The sequence below is a fragment of the Setaria viridis genome, chromosome 5 (assembly GCF_005286985.2).
Source record: "Setaria viridis chromosome 5, Setaria_viridis_v4.0, whole genome shotgun sequence".
Classification (NCBI taxonomy): Eukaryota; Viridiplantae; Streptophyta; class Magnoliopsida; order Poales; family Poaceae; genus Setaria; species Setaria viridis.
The window spans coordinates 34,463,760-34,482,385 of record NC_048267.2 but is presented as its reverse complement, the minus strand read 5'-3'; the positions used below and the strand labels follow the sequence as shown (position 1 = coordinate 34,482,385).

At 42.0% G+C, this 18,626-nt stretch overlaps 2 protein-coding genes across 2 annotated transcripts; one reads left to right on the top strand and one right to left on the bottom strand.

Moving 5' to 3' along the window:
• Positions 1–4,223: 4,223 nt before the first annotated feature.
• LOC117857087 (mitochondrial outer membrane protein porin 4) lies at positions 4,224–7,183 on the top strand. Its single transcript, XM_034739581.2, has 6 exons — positions 4,224–4,384; positions 4,538–4,605; positions 5,826–5,936; positions 6,046–6,135; positions 6,215–6,423; positions 6,633–7,183. The coding sequence occupies exons 1-6, from the start codon at positions 4,342–4,344 to the stop codon at positions 6,937–6,939; spliced, it is 828 nt and encodes a 275-aa protein (XP_034595472.1). The 5' UTR covers positions 4,224–4,341; the 3' UTR covers positions 6,940–7,183.
• Positions 7,184–7,395: 212 nt separating this feature from the next.
• On the bottom strand, positions 7,396–18,165 carry LOC117857080 (alpha-amylase 3, chloroplastic). Its single transcript, XM_034739565.2, has 13 exons — positions 17,727–18,165; positions 17,473–17,606; positions 16,634–16,688; positions 16,304–16,417; positions 15,858–15,975; positions 14,934–15,271; positions 12,898–13,529; positions 11,821–12,010; positions 10,651–10,757; positions 9,565–9,814; positions 8,752–8,874; positions 8,140–8,307; positions 7,396–8,052 (listed from the first exon to the last, which is right to left on the bottom strand). The coding sequence occupies exons 1-13, from the start codon at positions 17,985–17,987 to the stop codon at positions 7,894–7,896; spliced, it is 2,649 nt and encodes an 882-aa protein (XP_034595456.1). The 5' UTR covers positions 17,988–18,165; the 3' UTR covers positions 7,396–7,893.
• Between the last annotated feature and the right edge of the window lie 461 nt (positions 18,166–18,626).

Here is an 18,626-nt window from a genome sequence, read left to right as displayed (position 1 = left end):
TCGCCGCCGCAACTCCCGGATCCACCATACTCGCCGCCCCTGCTCCATCCCCATCCTCACCGCAACCGCCAACTCCCCTTACCCCATCCCCACCGCAACAGCTCCGAGCAATGGCCGGATACCGTGATTGGGTATCGCAGGGTGCTTCATCCTCGGCGGCCCCTTCGTTCCCTAATCCTGCTTCCATTCCCGATCCAGAGGAGTTGGAGTTCCTGTCCCAAGGCCCGTCGCGCGCTCGGGCGGCTCCATCTCTCTCGGTTGGGAGGGTTAACATGCAGGACCTTGATCTGAACTCCCAGGACGAGTCCTTCCCCTTCCTCGATGAGTACACTGACATTCTGGAGTCTGGAAGAGGACGCGGCGATGGTGTTCGGCTCGGATCGTTTCAACCTCCCTGTCAGACCGATGGTGGTGTGCCAATCGGCCGGGGAAGGGGTGCCACCGCACGTGGTGGCCGCCGTGGCCGGGGAAGGCGAGGTACTGCTTCACCTTCACCGCCTTCAGGTACGACCTACTGAATTGGTGGTAGTTGTTGATGATTTGCAAGCTTGGTGGTTCTGATTGTTGGTGATCTTACATTTTCAGATGCAAGTCCTCCTATCCGGCAACATCTTCGGGGGAGATTGGGACGAGGCGCAGCCCCTGCCGCCTTTTCTTCATCCATTAACATAGAGGATGTTGAACAATTGGACGAGGAAACTGGGGACGATGGTCATGTAAGCGTCCTGTCCTCACTGTGTAGTGTGCATCTCCATGTTTTGTGAATTCTATTTATGTTTTTCATTTTCTGGTAGAACAAATGTCATAGAGCAAACTGGAGCGAATTAAACACAGAAATTTTTTGCGAATTAGCTGTGGAACAAATCCGTATAGGCAATGCAACAGGTGGGGTGGTGAATTCTAGAGGTTTCAAGGAAATAGCTGCCAAATTCGCGGAGAGGACTAACATCAGGCATGAACCGAAGCAATTGAGAAATAGGTGGGATCAATGCAAGAAATTATATGAATTTTACGTTTTCGCGATGAAACAATCAGGTTTAGGTAGGAAAAGTAATGGAGCCATTTCAGCTGGTAAAGACTGGTGGGATAAATACTGCAAGGTAGTTTTTTTTTGTTTGTGATATTTTCTTTTTGTTTTGTGACTGGAGTACATATAGTTTCTGAATTCCTGTGTCATTCGATTGCAGTATCCAGAATGCCGTAAATTTAGCAAGTACATACCTCACTATCTTGAGCTGCTGTATGAGATGTACCACAAAAATGTAGTTGATGGATCAACAACTACCATACCAGGAGATGTGGATGAAGATAAGCAGGAGGTACCTGAAGAAGATGACTTCCAAGTGGATGAGGAGGAGTACCCTGAACAGAGCCCTATGAGTAATGGCAGCAAAAAAAGGAGTACCAGTACAACTGATACAGCAACAAGCCCTCCAAAGAAGAGTAAAAGTCCTTTTTTCCGCATGTTTAAGGGCCTCATAGACACTATGCAAGAGGGGATCTCTGAAGATAACACTACCATGAGGGTAAAGATGGAGTTGCAGTTGAAGCAGAGGGAAATGGAACTGCAACAACAACTGAAGCAGAAGGAGCTGGAGTTGGAATTTAGAAGGCATTCTCATGACAAAGAAGAAGATGAGTTCAGAGCAAGCCTTCTATTGGCACAGGAGTGTGGAGCATCAGAGGAGTCAGAAGAGTACTTTTTTGCTATGGAGTTGTTTAGGGATAGACTTAACAGGGTAGCTTTTGGCACACTGAAGACAAAGGAAGCAAGGTTCAAATGGTTGCAAACTAAGTGTGGGAAGACCTTTGGCCGGCCATGAATTGTAGGCAACAAGTACCTGTCATGTTGTGTTGCTAGTACTGTTAGAACTTTTAATAAATTTGTGTGAACTATGATTCTATCATGTGAGGAGAATTTGTTGAGAACTATGGTTCTGTCATGTTGTGTTGCTAGTCATGTTACAACTTTTAATAAATTTGTCGTGTGATTTGTGGCTAATTAGTTGAGAACTATTTCATGGCTGTTTTGTTGACAACTTTTAATCCTACCTTGTTGAGAACTATTTCATGGCTGATTTGTGGACTATTTCATTCTATCTATAGGTTGACTTATTTGACTATGTTGATGACTGGTTTCTGAAGAGGAAAAGGATAAGAAGAGAATTTGTTGCCGTTGGTGCTTTTCTCGGTATGTACTATTATGCCACGCACTTGAACAGATCACAATATAGGGTCCCTACAGAATCAGGATATGAATGGGTTATCAAAACTTTAGGAAATAGATCATCTTGTTACAACATGTTCAGGATGAATAGGGATGTATTTGATAGGCTTCATAATATCCTTGTAGAGTCTTATGGATTAAAGTCTACTAGGAGAATGACATCAGTAGAGTCTTTAGCTTTATTCCTGTGGATGTGTGGTGCCCCACAAAGCATGAGGCAAGCCGAAGACCGTTTTGTTAGGTCTACTTGCACAGTTAGTAGGAAGTTCGACAAAGTACACAGCATTTGCAAGCTAGCAGGGGATATCATTAGACCAGTTGACACAACATTTAGTACTGTGCATCCGAAGTTGAGATCACCACGGTTCTCTCCATACTTTGACAATTGCATTGGGGCTATAGATGGGACACACGTGCCTGTTGTTGTGCCAGCAGATAAGGCTGTCCAACATACGGGACGACATGGGTACACTAGCCAGAATGTGTTAGCCATATGTGACTTCGACATGAGATTTACCTTTGTCGTCGCGGGATGGCCTGGATCGGTTCATGACATGAGAGTCTTCAAAGATGCATTGGACAAGTATGACGATAAATTTCCACACCCCCCTGAAGGTACTTACTTCCTCTATGCCCTATCTGCACGTAGTACGAATGTTTCTGGATATAATAAACACGAGTACTTTTGATGTGCAGGGAAGTTTTATCTTGTCGACTCTGGATACGCAAACCGTAATGGGTATCTTGCCCCGTACAAGGGTACGAAATATCATCTACCAGAATTTCGAGCCGGACAAATTCCCAGAGGTAAAAAGGAGCATTTCAATTATGCACATTCATCATTAAGAAATGTCATCGAGAGGTCATTTGGGGTGTTGAAGAACAAATGGCGTATTCTGCGATTTACCAGCTTATCCAATGGCAAAGCAAAGTCAAATAATTATTGCTTGCATGGCAATTCATAATTTCATTAGAGAGAGTGCTATTGGTGATGTTGATTTTGAGAGTGCGGATCATGAGGAAAACGATGCTACTCCTTCTGAAGGCGCATCATCTCAAGCAAATGAAGGTGCTACCCAACATGAATATGAAGATCAAAGCATGAACCAGTTTCGGGATTGGATAGCCGATGGATTGTTCAATAGGTCATAGGATCCTTTATTTTTTTTTGTAATAATGTAATTTTTGGGATGCACAACAATATTTGATCGACGCAACGTAGAAATGGCGCAAGGAGTTTAACGAATGAGCAGGAACGAATGGTGCATGGCGCCAGGAAAGAAATGGCGCCAAGTTCCTGGCGCCAAGAGCTGCAGTTCAACCAAGAAGAAATGGCGCCAGGGAGGAGGGAGGAAAGTGGGATGAGAGAGAAAGAAGGGTATCAACATTAGGGGCAAACATGTCTTTTATCTTCTCATTCAATGCCTTTTAGCAAGTGGAAGAAAACAGGTTTTGCTAAACTTTAGATGCTAAAAAAGAAAACAGGCCCTAGGTATACTATGAAAATATAATTGGTGAAGAATCTAATGATACTTAGATGACATCATAAATGTTATTATATTATCATATAAATTTGGTCAAATTTGAGATACTTTGACTCTCCAAGATTCTTAAAATGACTTGTAATTTGGGATGGAGGAGTAATAATTATAAGGATCTTTTCAAACCCGTGTGGCCAGCATGGTCAGCAACTACTGATAATTAATTAATCACACATGATAAAAAACAATTTCCAATTTGGTCCAGAAAAAGAAGCAATAATTAAAAAACTCAAGATATATAGATCAACATGAAGTCCATGCCCGGTCCTGCCGTCATCAACCCTTTCTCCAGGAAAGCACGAACAGCGCGCCTCCAGCTCCAGCTACAGGCCCCCCGTTCTTTCTCTTCAAGAAAAAGACAACACCCCGCCTAAGAAGATCCAGGCCGTCCATCTCGCAACCGGCGCCATCCAGCGAGCCCCCATCCCCCGCCTTTATAATAAGATGCCTCTTTCTCCTCTCTCCCCTCCCCAAAACCCCACACCACCACCGCATTTCTCCGGGCTCCTCTCCCCTCCGCCGCCGCCGCAGCAGCCGTCTGGTCCTCGGGCCGAACCCCTCCTCCCACTCGCCATGGGTCCCGGTCTCTACTCCGACATCGGCAAGAAGGCCAGGGGTCAGAACGAGCTCTCGTTTCCCTCTTTACTTTTTTTCGGTTTTCCTTTTTTGGGGTTTCCTGGGGTTTTGCGGGGGGTGGATGGATCTTGGTTTGTGCTTTCTGAGGGGGTTCCTGCTGGATTACTGACGTTGTTGTTTGCTGGATTCGCAGATCTCCTGAACAAGGACTTCCATACGGACCAGAAGTTTACCCTGACCACCTACACCTCGAACGGAGCGGTGAGTATCTCTCGTTTCTTCTCGCCCTTACTGGTTTGTCGTGCGATTTTTGCATGCTCCGGTTGTTGGTGTGGTTGTTGTTTCTACGGTTTTGAGTTGGATTTAGGTATGGGATGCTTGTATTTACTATTTAGTGGGACCAGGGAGGGTTTTGCTGACCAAATTGGGGGTGTCTCTGCTACAGGCATTGTACTGTGGGGTGATTGGCGTGCTAGGGTTTGCGCGCTGGATGGGTTTTGGTTTGGTTCGGAATCATTGCAGGTCGAAGAAGATTTGTGACCTTGAATGTGCTAGGATTTGTAGCTACCTAGATTTTTGGTTGGTTTGGAATGGTTTAATTAATCTCTTATTAGTTGGTGAATTGTGATAGATTTTAGCTTATTTTCGCATGTATTTGAGGTGCTTTTGTTGGGTGATGTTAAGAGGGTTGAGGTGATGGATGCATGGTCAAGTAGATGTGATTGGTTGGTCAGTGTTTTTGGAATAAGTTTAGTTACATTTAAGTAGTGGTGTTATCCTTGCACGTTTTTTGTCATGCTAGAGTGCTTAGTTGTTTTTGCAAACCATTTGATGTTGCCATCTGTAGTTCCTACAAGTTAACCTTGTGTCCTCTGTAATAAATTCATTTTTGGGTTAGAGTAATTGTGTTCATGATATTGGACTTGAGTATTGATTGCAGATTTGAAATGAATACGCAGTTACAGTTTTGTTTAATTGCATACATCTATATTCTTCCTTTACTGTTAGTCTGTATCTGACTGTTTTGTAAATATTCTGGGAATTCAGTTGAGCAGTTGAGTGGTATTCTTGTAGGCTTGAGCCTGCTAGTATATTGATGTTGGCATCTGTAGTTGCTCCAAGTTTGCTGTGCTATGGTTGACCTTTTTGGTATAATTATTGTTTGATCAACGTTTCAGAATGTGAATTTATGTAATGTAAGTGTGACTCTGAACTGTTGTGTTCATATAATGTAAGTGCGCTTGCAACTGTCGTTCATATATGTAAGTTAATATAAAATAATCATATAATTCTAGTGTGACTTTGTGTTGACATGCCTGAAAATGTTATATGAGACTCGTTATGTTCTTTGTTCATCAAACCATTAGTCTTATCATCAAACACTATGAATTCTTCAAACTCAGGTGTGGTACTTCTACTGAGTGGAATTTTCAAGTTAAATCTGATGATACATCTTTCCTTTCTGCAATTTCTATCTATAGGCGATAACAGCTGCGAGCACAAAGAAAAATGAGGCTATCTTTAGTGAGATCCAGGCCCAGCTGAAGCAGAAGAATGTCACAGTGGATGTGAAAGCAACTACAGACTCTCTGGTTAGTTTATTCCGAATTTGTTCTTGTAATATGTTAAGGTACCAGTTAACTGTCTGAAGTGAACCAATTATTATATGCATATGATTGATTTTATCTTTGTTATATTCAGCTCTTAACTACAGTCACAGTTGAAGAATTTGGTGTACCAGGCTTGAAAAAGATAGTAACCATTCCTTTTCCCAACCAAGCAGCTGGAAAGGTATGCTTCTAAATCTTTTCCAGATTGGTTGAATCTCATCTATTCCATTGACTTCTGATCATCTATCTTGTGGTTGCAGGCTGAAGTCCAGTACTTGCATGATTACGCCGGTATCAATGCCAGTTTTGGCTTGAACTCAAAACCTCTGGTTAACCTTTCTGGCGTGTTTGGCACTAAAGCTATTGCTGTTGGTGCTGACGTTGCATATGATACTGCTACTGGGGATTTCACCAAGTACAATGCTGGATTGAATTTCACCAATACTGATCTCATTGCTTCTGTGACCTTGTAAGTGGTATCTACTAGCCAGTCGTAAATCACTCAACAAACTGCTAGGCATGTCTTGGATGTTTACGCTTTTTACATCTGGATCTTGCATCTTTGGGACTTGTATGGGAAGTTTGATTTGAATGGTCAAGGGCATTGCTTCAATAATGATTGTCATATCAATTTCATGATCCTGTGTCCAATTGATTTAACCACCAACACTTTTTCAGGAACAACAAAGGTGACAGCCTCACTGCGTCCTACTACCACTTGGTGAATGCGGAGAAGAACACTGCTGTTGGAGCAGAGGTGACCCGCAGCTTCTCAAGCAAAAAGAACATCGTCACCTTCGGGACGCAGCATGCCCTGGACCCCAGCACCACTGTGAAGGCCCGCTACAACAGCAACGGCATGGCCAGCGCCCTCATCCAGCACGAGTGGAGGCCCAAGTCATTCGTTACCCTCACCACTGAGGTCGACACCAAGGCTTTCGAGAAGAGCTCCAAGGTTGGGCTGTCCCTAGTCCTTAAGCCCTGATGATGATGCCGATCCCTTTTTGGTCCTAGGATGGTTAGGTTCCTGTGTCAGCACCTGAGGAGGTCTGAGTGTAATAATTCTGAACATCTTCCTGGCTCAACTTTGGTGTCATGTGGCATCTTCGATTCTGCAAGCTTGCCCTTCTGTAAGTGTCATCCGGAATGTTAGTAGTCACCCCTGGCTGGTTTAGATGTTGAAACTGAATCGGCGAATGAGATTATCAGTTATCCAGTTTATTGGCCTATGAGTACTATTGTTATGAATCTGATAACTCGCTAGCATCCTGGTCTAAACCTTAATGTCTAACATAAGTCTTTTCAGTGTTACAGTTTGGCCTATTCGTACTATTATAGTTCTGATCATTCGCTAACATCTTGTCTAAAGTTATCGGATCCATCTGTGCCTGCGCCTGGTCTGGCACGCTGCCCTACCTGAAAGAGAACTAAAACCCTCTCGTGCACGATGACACTTCAAACTGGCATACATGCTTGGCAAATGTGTATGATCTTACATAGCTCCAACATAGCGGAGGCATAACTGAAGTGCAGATAAGCACAACAGAGCTAAATGAATGGGCAATGTGCCTACATAACAGGTAGTTCTGTATCATATCAAATGTTCGACTGTATTATATATAGCTTCGCGTCAGCACAATCCTTTCTGTAGGGCAAATGCTTCCCGTCGACAGTAGCTCTTGCTACTGCCTCTCTTGCTTGTCAGCAGCAGCAGCCCATCAGCTTGACCATTCCGACGCCATTTCCTAGCATTATGCGATTCAACTTTCTGCTAGCCCATTTGGAAGAAGCAGATTGCTCTAGGAATTTCAGATTCAGTTCATATGCGAACTAAATCCTAGGGATTTGGGTCTAAATCTGGTCCATCCAAACATTCCCTATGAGGCTATGAGCTATACTGGATACCTGTCTAGTTTTTCAGAAGTTAGGGCAGCCAAGCCTATGAAGATACTTCCCAAATTTTGTAATCTTGACCCTCGGCAGCAACAATCCAGTTCTGGGGACCACTTGGCTCAAAATGTTCCGAGCCGATTTTCATTGTTAACTTCTCATCGATTTCAGCCGCATATAAACTCCTTTCTGCCTTGAGTATCTTGATCTGTAAGTGATGTATCATGTAACAAACAATTAAAACATAAGATATAACCATCATTCATACATAATGGGTTTGTTATTTGCATTTTACCTTGCTGCGGCAATGAATCTTTTGACGAGATCGAATATTGATAAATTTGGCGATCTCTGGTTGTAAGTGCGAAAAAATGTGATCATAGAAGACTGCTGGAGTGCCAGGGTGCGTCAGGATGTAGGCATATCCTTGCAACTCCATACCATAGGGGAATCTCCAATGACCCTGCAGAGTGCCAGAAACTGTGTAAGGCCGCCAGGCGGCAGTAGAAAACTTGCAAGTTTGGGACAGCTTAGAAGGCAGGTGAATCTAGCAAAATTTTCTTAGAATATAGCTGCATTACAAATCTGACAAGGATTCAAGAGATTAAGGACTTAAAGATTTAAAAGAGTTCAACGATGACAGGGTGAGAAACATTTATTTCTTTCATAATTTGAAACACAAAATATTGAATCAATAAGGATCTGGCATCTGAAGTTTTACCGATATTGAGAACGAACGCATCAGAACAATCAGGTTATTGCACATGCAGATCTTAGCATTTCTTGCTACTTCTAAGCAAATGCAATTTAAACTAAGGATCTTCCACTAGTGCAGATTGCTCAACAACGGTAGTTTTCAGATATAAGGCTGAATTCTATTCAGATGCGATGTGATACTGAGTTGTACCTGAGTAGAGCCAGTATCATGATTCTCTATAAATGTGACAGCTCGGGAAGGCCACCAGCCCAATACTCCAGGGGGTTTTCCTTTTTCATCAGACAAGCGCCAATACTCAGATCTTTCAAGCGCCTGTATGGCAAAAGTAAATTACATATTACAGATGCAGGAAAAAAGATAGGTAAACAGTAAATGTAAGAAGAGACCACAGCACTATATTACAAAATCATCTTCCCTAAATGACAAGGAAGGGCTGCTAGTCATTCCATTACTAGATGAGTTTACTCTTACAAGCAAACCAATTTGGGTCATCATGCTACGCCAATTCAACTATGCAAGATGCATGTTTTTAAAATTAATTGACATAATGATGGTTTCACATGTGGCATCTCGCATAACAGTTGTCAATGCGCTAAATGCTTGCCAGAAATATTGGAGCATCGATAATAAAATTATACTATTCTCCTGACCTCCTACCATGAAGAAGAAAAAAGAGATGAAGTTATGCCCAAACATAACTAAATGCACTGGCAACTGATTTACAATACATCAAGCATATCAGGCATTAGGATTGTTCAAATATAGAAGCTAGGTTACAAATTCAGGTACTGTCAGGATGTGAAAAATCTGTGGGTACCAGGATCAAGTGATCCCTATCAGAATATGTCATTTTGAGCTGTTTTTCAACTGATGTCTTGAGCTCCGGTTGCTAACTAGAAGTTTGAAACAGCATCCAGGGAAGTTCTTATAGCAGTTTCGAAACTCTGCGATAACAACTACTATAGAAATTATATCTTTTAAAACTGTAAGCTGACATCTTACCGCATGAAGTATCCCTTTGGTGGTGACATCAAATGCACCGGCAGTTCCATTTGTAGCATTTATCCAATCAACAATCCTCTGTCTGTGGGCATCTTGATTGTAATCCATTTCACCATAAGTGTAACTGAGGGAGTCCCAGTACTCTCCTACTGCAAAGTATGGCTCACTTGCTTCCAAATAATCTTTGACATATCCACCCCAAAAACCACGAACGAAGTCGAGTCTCCATCCATCATATCCTACTTCTTTTCTGCAAGCAGAACAGGTATGGATAAACATGCTAGGCTGACATTTTGTGCAACACTATACAACCCAATTTATCTCTTCCAGCTAATGAAACATATAGTAACCACATTAGAATTTGCAAGCTACTGTTCCCATATTAGAGCAGTGGAACAGGAATATCACGTCCTACCCTCAAACAAAGTAGTAGATAATTTCCTACTCATCAAGGAACAATGTTGACGTTAAGAGGGAAAAACTGCTGCAAAAACTTGATTTGCCTACCTATAGCCAATTGTGAGTAATACTAAATATCCCAGCGGCTGAGGTACATTATGTAAACATACAGGACCAATCATCCAAAAGCTCTGGATCAAATGAAGATACATATCCAGAAAAGATATCCTCATAAAATCATTTTCCAGGAGAGTTAAACTTACGAGATTTTACAGAGTTCTTAGTGCACCGTTCGTTCATTCCAATTTGTTGTAGTTGTAGGAGCTAAGCAGAGTAGCAGAATCAAGAATACACATTTCTTACCCAACTATGTAAAAAAAATCTGGTGGTAAACTGATGACAATTTGCAGAGCTTCTAGTGTGCCATTCATTCCTTCAGATTTGATATAGGTGCTAAGCAGGGTACAGTGTGTATCTTATGCTTTAACAAAAAAAACAGTTTCAAAAGGGAAAACAGGCCCTTCGATGCAAGTTATGTCCAAAAACAATGCACATACATGGAATTTATTTACTCAAACTATTGGGATGCGGCAGCAAATGACATTCGCATGGTTAATGCATGTGGCCACAAACAATGAAGCATAAGTAATGGATGAGCTTTAAGCAAGAAATGACAGAATAACGGACCTCATCCAGCAAAGCCATTCTTTAAGATCATTCCTCACAAACTCTTGGGAGTGATCAATGTTTGGTGCTGCATGAAAGCTATCTCCACTGCTCTTGTTTCCTCTTCCCTGCAGGGATAAAAATGTACCTTTGCATAAACTTAAGTGAAATAAAATAGCAAAAGATGCCGTATAAACTTAAATTTTCAATGACTGCTGAAGTTGAATATATTTCTTCTTTCCCCTTTCTGGAACTAAGGTCAAGTTCTCTGAATTTATTTATGCTACTGAGTACGGATGCTAATATGTGCATTTGCTGCCAATACTAAATATATGCCAGCAGAATGCTTTGACAAGCCCCATTATTGGTGAACTGAAACTCCAACTTAATGTGAAGGAAGAAAATGACCAAATTTATATGTTCATATTGCTAAAAATGAAGGATCCAGAGGAGAAGATTTAGAGTTCAAGTAGGGAGCTAACAGGGATCATATCCAAGGTATCTGTGATGCCTGTGGCCTATTGTCAATATCAACTTAACTGTATGAGAGGTGCCTGTTCAGCGTTCACAGGGGTGCCTAATGCACTGTTCTTGATTAAATGAGTTTTCATGTGGGAATTTAACCATAGATTTAATAACAGTACCAGTAGCTTAATAAGTGAGTTGCACGTTTCATTGGATTGCTTGTCAGACCATTGGTTCAACGGTCCAGCCACCAGTTTGGAAAAACAAAGTAAAATAATATTGACCATTAGTGCTGCAAAGCAATACATCATGGGAGCCTATATTTTCCATCAATATCCAACACGTCCATTGCCTGCCATGCAGTGTGGCTTCACGGGCACTTTCCTTGTCTATCTCCAAGTCCCATGTTCAAACCCTTGCATGCAAATTAAATTTACATGCATAGGGTGTGGAATAGGTCCAATGTGATCAGTGGATAGGGTGAGTCTACTGCAGGTTAAGGTTCAGTGGGAAACCAGTATGTTCAATCATGTTCAAACCGGTTTTGAGCAATTTAGCATGAACAATTTTGAGAGTTGACCAATATTTTTTTAAAACCTAATCCCCCCCCCCCCCCCCCAAAACTACTGTTTTCCTAAACCATCTTAACCCACCATTGATTTTTTATATTTTCTATAGAGAATCATATTTCAGTCCTATAGTATTTTTGAAAAGAAAAGGCCTTACCTGGAAATGTGGATCATCTGCTACAACCGCTCGATCATCCCAGTTCATACGGCCACCAAAAATATTCCAGATACCATTGCTATTCTGAAATTGAGCACACCTGTGATTTAGAACAGCATCACCAAGAACCTTGATGCCAGCTTCGTGGAAAATCTTCACAAGCTCCTTCAACTCATCCATGGTCCCATATCTGAAATATTGGTGTATCATGTTAATGCATAACATCACTTTGCATGATGGGTTCATAATATATACTGTTTAAGAAGCTGGATTTTAACTTCTGTGCAAGATAAACAGAAAAACTACAAGATTTTTAAGGTTAGCCAGGTCAAGTAAATTGAGCAATAGATGGCAGGATCAAGTGAGGATAGTTTATTGCCTCTAACTGCAAACAATGGCTTTGCTATTGCTCTACAGAAAAATAGTACCAAACCCTTCAGAGCCCCACACACCAGAGAGCCACAATGTTTACCCCATACAGAGTCATCCCGAAAATCCCAATGGTACTCTAGACCAAGGAGATGAAAAGGTATGGTATCTCAATGGTCTGCAACATCCATTATCTAAGTACTCTGCATCTCCCTACAAGCTGTTTTATCAAAAGGAATGTTCTCTGTGGTAATCCAACATAACTGCATGGCTATGCCAGTTATATAAGGACACGCAATACCTTTTTTTATCAAGAAGGAAAGTTGCCGTTTTCTAGTTACTTGGCAATAATCATGTTTATTCCTTTATGTGAGAAAAATCATACATAGCTTGGCTGCCAACGTGATGACATATAGGTTAACAAAACTTCTTGCTGGAATAAATAAAGAATAATCCTCACAAGAAATAATATCATGTTTGCACTTATCTCAGGAGAAATCGATGGTTTCACATATTTCAGTACAGAGTGGTTCAATAGTCAAAAGTTTCTACCTTGAGTACTAATGAAGTTCTGAAATGCATTATAGGGTAAATCACTGATAACTTAAAGCTCCTATCATAAGGATGGCTCTTGCACATTTACAGACTATATACAAGTAACATACACAACAAATCTTAAAAGAATGATTTTGCACATAAGAAATATACCTGGAGTTTAGATTATATAAATCCCTTGGCATGTATCCTTCAGGTGACACAGAATCAGTAGGCGGTGGTGACCAAACAATGGTAAAACCGAGGGATGCCAACTCCTTGGCCTTTGTACCAAGTTCAACATACCATTTCCCTGACTTATGAGATTCCCAGTTAAATCCTTGGCATAATATTTCATAGCCAGATCCAGTGCCAGAACAAGCTGGCTTCGCGATTGATGGGTCATCGAGATCTACAGACGCCTCTACGGAATCAATGGTGGGGCTCCTAAAAATGCTATAAGCTTCTGCTGCTAGCCTTTCAATTTCTTGCAGGATATCCTCCTGCAGAACTTTATTCTTAGCTCTCTGACCTCTTCTAGAGGATAGGCCAACCACCAGATTTCTTATATCACTGATTATACCATCAGCTTGTGAAGACTTATCATCAACTTTCTGTGGCTCAACCTTATCAACATCTTGGGTGCTTCCACGCTGTTCCGCTCTTGTAAGAGAAATGAAGAAATCGGATCCATTCTCCAGATTTCTCAGCCAAGTATACTCATCAAGTTTGAGCACAAAAAACAGACCAGAATACTCTGCATCTAGTAAGAATGATAAAGAATTGCCTCTTCCATCAGCTTTTTGCTGCAGTAACAGATATGATGTGTGATGAGGAAAGCTTTACCGATTTCACTATGCTAAAGTCATTGAATCACAAAGAAAAGTTCAACTAAATGGAGAAGTAACAAGAAATTCTTTTTGCAGCACCAGCAAAGCACATGTCAAAATAACATAGAAAATTCTTTTTGCAGCATGAGCTGAAAGATCGCGAGTTGTAAGTAGTTGGTCCTCAGTTGACTAACCAGAAAGCATGCAGCCCCATGAATAAAGCAGTTCAGACAAAAATAATGCCAAAAGGCCAACTTTATATTTTTAGTGAATTTGAAGTCTCTGAAGTTCATTAATGTGGCATTTGGATGTCTGAATTGGGCTAGGAATTCAGGAATTCGAATTGGGTATCTTTCAAGAACTGAACTGAAAAGCATTAAGGCAGCATTTTGATACCCCAATTCAATTCATCCTATCCAATTCTTAGAACCAATAGGAGCCTAAGATTTCAAAAAACTTTAATTTGTTTTGTAGGTTTTTTCTGGTAAAGTGGGCACCATAAAGAACTAATCCTCCTAACAAAGAAATAATATCACAGGACAAAGTATAGATCTAAGGAACCAATTTCTTTTAGGCCCCGTTTGGATCCCTTCATTTTGAAGGAATTGGAATCTATTTAATAGAGTAGGCTAATTTATGTTGGAATGTGGTATTCCACAACTTTCCAAAGTTTAGATATAAGCCTATCTTAAATTCATGGGGTGGGAGATGGAAATTGATTCTATAGATTATGGTTATTAGAATGGAATTCAATTCTTATAGCATGCTCTTAGACTCGCTTCTCTATAGCAGAAGTGCAGCATATAAGTATCTCTCCCATATCCCCAACTATAATATACAACTATATTCCACATACAATTATATTAGCTTAATTAATTTGTGTCTAAATTATGATTATTAGGATGGAATTCAATTCCAATGATCCAAACGGGGCCTTAAGGAAATGTTCAAAGCACAAACTTGTGGGAGAGGCCATAATAATAAAGCCACCTTTTATATTTCAGTTTCGCAAATTCTCAGGCGTACTGTTCTTCAGACAAGTAAAAGCAGTGCACTTAAAAATGATCAAATTTATCCTATGGATTTCCTGTTGTGGGCATCCAACCTAACTTACCACTGTAATCCATAATGCTTCTGAATTCTAGTTTGTACAATTTCAGATGCGCAAATGGAATGGGTTTAAATTATGGAAGTATAGTTGGAATCATGATTTTTTTTTTAAAAAATGCAAGTGTGCCTCATGTAATCCTACGTTGAAACTCCTTTGCTTAATTAACAGGCATAGCCAGCTAATTCATTTCAACTATTCTTTCAATTACTACAATTCAATTTTGTTCTTTTGATCTCCAGCAGCTAAGCTTCAAGGTAACACGGAAGCACCTGTAGCAAGGTCTGAAGAGCTTTCTGTCGGAAGATTTTTGTTGTTGGTGGGTGTGGCTCTGGAGGGATCTCCCATGTCATGCTATTGTCTTTGCAAACTCCCCAATGGATGACAACTTCTCCAGGAATATCGGTGTCAAATTCCACAAGCCTTTTATGTGTTTCATTATCCCTCTTCACAGTAACAGTTACAAAGTTCTGGGTGTACTCCGATTTAATAATTTGGAATTCCTGATAGAACCCGGAAATATGTTTTCCACTTAAACCTGTACCCCCAGGTATAGTTTCTTGTGGCTGAGCATTAGATCCTTCATGTTTCTTCAAATGGCCCAAATCTCCTAAGAAATAAGACAGTCAATATGTCAAGATAACTAGCCTAGACACCCGGAAAGGTTAACATTCTCTAGTTTTAAAACCTGACAGTCATGTACTTCGATGACATTATTGCAGCAATGTATAAGTACTCTTTTAGACATGCACATGTGAAATCAAGACAGTAGCTTACTTAGAGGAACAAAACAGATCATAGGCATGATAAAATTAGTTCTCAGGCAAAAGACAAAGAGAAGGTTCCTTGCATTATTTAAAGTAAAATTTCCTAGCTTTGTGGCTTTGTGCTATCATAAATCCTTGGCTCCTATGTTCATGCACTATAACCCAGACAAAAATACGATTCTATAACATGGAAGTAAGTGTTTGTGCATCTACGATGAAAGATACTTCCGGATAAAATTGTTTCTACGAAAATACCGAACGTTGTAAAATGGAGCAAATCCCTAATTCAAAGTTACTCATCCATAGATAACTGATAGTTACATTCAAAGTATTCAGTAAAATAGTTAAATGTTCTAAAGCCTAAACAAGTAGATATCAAGCAGCAGCAAGCACTGTACTGATCTAAAGAATGTAGTAGTTATTCAATACCTGGCCATACACCAATATCTTGGTTTGTTCCTAATGGAACTCCACCGTCAAAGGATCCACTTAAGGGTATTCTGAAATCCCTGCCCTTATGCTGAAACCATGCACCTGTTTCCTCTTCCTATCAAGGTAAGAATGAATCGAGGCATTCAATGTGCAAGCAAAATATAAACCCATAAAGACTAAAGGAAACAAAGAAGCACATAGGATTTAAATAACGTATGAATTTATCAAAATAATCAGCTCAGATAAGGCGTGTTATCTGTGCTCTGTGGTGCATGTTATCAATTTCATAAACAACTAGAGTACGTGAAAAATAAATTCCAGTTTAAGTGAGTTCAGCTACTGTTTCAACTGGCATCCACTATAGAGTGCAAGTCAAGAAGCACATGATCATCTACTCATAACAATGGGAGCTATGCAATATTGCAATAGTTAAAAGCCAGAACCTTTAGGACAAAATTGATGGCTGCAATTGGAGTGTCTTTATCAAATTTGATTTGCACTTCATACCGGCCCTCTGAATTGGGTAGAATCTCCAATGGTGTTTCAATTGCATAGTCCTGAAATTTCAGATATTGTCCAGAAATCACAAAGCTAAATGGGAAGAGTTAATGGCTAAAGAATAAATAAGAAAGCCAATAGTTTTTTACTGCCTCACATATCAACATAAACTGGAGTTTACTGGCATATTTGTATCGCACTGGCACACACATGCCAGTGACTATAGCTACAATCTAATTCAAGTGCTTGAACAGTGTTCATAAGAGTCAAACAACCTTGATTGGAACAGAACCAGGTGGTCTCATTTCTGAAGGAGGCTGATCCCATTCACTGCAAATCCACAGAGAGCAAATGATGAGATGAAATTGGTAAATAAACATTTTTTTCCAAGAAGGTAGGATCTGAATGCGACAAAAGAAGTAAAAAAAAAGTAACCAATTGTTTTTTTTCTTTTCTGGAAAACTGTGAAAGTGTTAGTTTTGAAGCTTGAATACGTACAAAGGAACGAAGGAATGACAAATCTAGATAATTACGCTATGACGACAAATTCCTTCTTTAACTGATATAAGTACAGGATATCAAGAGTACACCGAGGGGATCAAAGTCAAGGGAACGTAACAACCAGTAACCAATCAGTTTACGATAGATTCTTTCAATTTTCCTACATGTCGTGAAGCCATGGCCTGGCATGTGCTTAGATCCTACTTCCAGTTCCAAATAAAAACAAATTTGAAATTTAAGTCGTGCACAATATAATCAAGTAGAACGCAGCCAAAACTGCTCCAATGCCAGCCCTCATACGATAAAAAGGAAAGTTATTTTCAAGTTTCGCGCCCATAGGGGCAACGGCACACCCGCCTGTTAATCGTTTTTTAAACTGAACCTGTTCATGATTTCCCCGAAGCGAATACAAAATTAGATCACAGACTGCATGGTCTACCATGTCAAGCGTTGAATGGAGCTACATAAGGCAAGCAGGCTTGACTGTCTGAGCCTATTGCTTAACCCATCTGTTCAACAATGCATAAATCATCGCCTGTGATCCATGAACACAAGGCCGCATCCACATCCAGAAAAACACTAAAAGGAGCAAGAGAGGAGAAGATTCTATTACCTCCCATGCTCACCGTCGTAAGAGACACCCCAGTGCAATACCCACTTCCCCGCCACATCGCATCCGACCACGACCTTGCACTTGCCGTCCCCATCCGGCTCCGCGTCCACCCTCACCCACGCCTTCCCTTCCACCTGCGTTTTCACCACACACCCCATCGTCACCACCAGCCCCACAGGCCACAGCCACAGAAACACACCGTTTTAGCACGGGATCAGACACCGCGGCTGGGGGAGCTAGAGCAAGCAGGCTACCGTCTGGCATCGGCGCAGGGGGAACTTCTCGGAGAACGCCGCCCCGGCGTCCTCGCCGGCGCCAGCCACCGGAGTCTCCGCGGCGCTGGCTCGGGCCACGACGCGGCCGCCGAGCCTCACGCGCCCGTTCTGCGCGACGCGGCACCGCCCCGCCCGCGGCCGCGCGGCGGCCACCTGCAGGAAGGCGCCCCCGAGCAGCCGGCCCCTCGCCGGCGGGGCCGCGCCCGGGATCGCCGGAATGCACCCGCTCCCCACCGACATCTCGCTCCCTCACCTCCCTCCTCCTCTCTCTCTCTCTCCCTCTGTGAGAGAGACTCTGGGTTGTTGCGTGAGGCAGCGTGCTCGTGATTGTGTGTGTGAAGGAGCGGAAGCTGTGGGAATGGGAAGCGAACGGAAGGAAGAGGAAGACAAGAAGGGGGGCAAAGCGAGGCGAGATGAGTTGGAAATAAGAAATGGCCCCGGAAAGGGTGCGCGAGATATCCACGCCCACTGGCTGGATTACGTGGCAGGAAAGGCAAAAGGGGCGGCGGGGGGAAGATTGTTTCGCGGGCCCACGCGTCAGGGGCGATAGCGAGGGCCGGTGGGGTGGGAGGGAGAGGGAGCAGCGAGGGTCCCGCGCGGCGGGGAGGGGAAAGGTTAATTGCTAATTTTGGGATCCCGGGGCCTTCGGGCTAGGTAATAATTTACCGGAGAAAGCGTGGGGATTGGGGAACTGTGGAAGAAAGAAAGGGGAGCGCGCCCCGGAGCGTGGGGTCGGTGCCCGGACGCCACGTGTCTTTTGACTTGTCTGGAAACGGGCGATACATGCCTGATTGCCTGGGGATGCATCATCCACGCGATGCTGCCAGAGTGCCACAGAAGAATTGTGATGAAAACTTGGAAATTCAATTGCTGGTCCAG

Coding starts and splice junctions, on each gene's coding strand:
- LOC117857080 (XM_034739565.2), bottom strand. CDS start 17,987: ATGTCGGTGGGGAGCGGGTGCATTCCGGCGATCCCGGGCGCGGCCCCG. Junction 16,418..16,633: donor CTGGTTCTGTTCCAATCAAG/GTTGTTTGACTC, acceptor CTGAAATTTCAG/GACTATGCAATTGAAACACC. Junction 9,815..10,650: donor GAATGGCTTTGCTGGATGAG/GTCCGTTATTCT, acceptor TTCTGCTTGCAG/AAAAGAAGTAGGATATGATG.
- LOC117857087 (XM_034739581.2), top strand. CDS start 4,342: ATGGGTCCCGGTCTCTACTCCGACATCGGCAAGAAGGCCAGGG. Junction 5,937..6,045: donor AAGCAACTACAGACTCTCTG/GTTAGTTTATTC, acceptor TGTTATATTCAG/CTCTTAACTACAGTCACAGT. Junction 6,424..6,632: donor CTCATTGCTTCTGTGACCTT/GTAAGTGGTATC, acceptor ACACTTTTTCAG/GAACAACAAAGGTGACAGCC.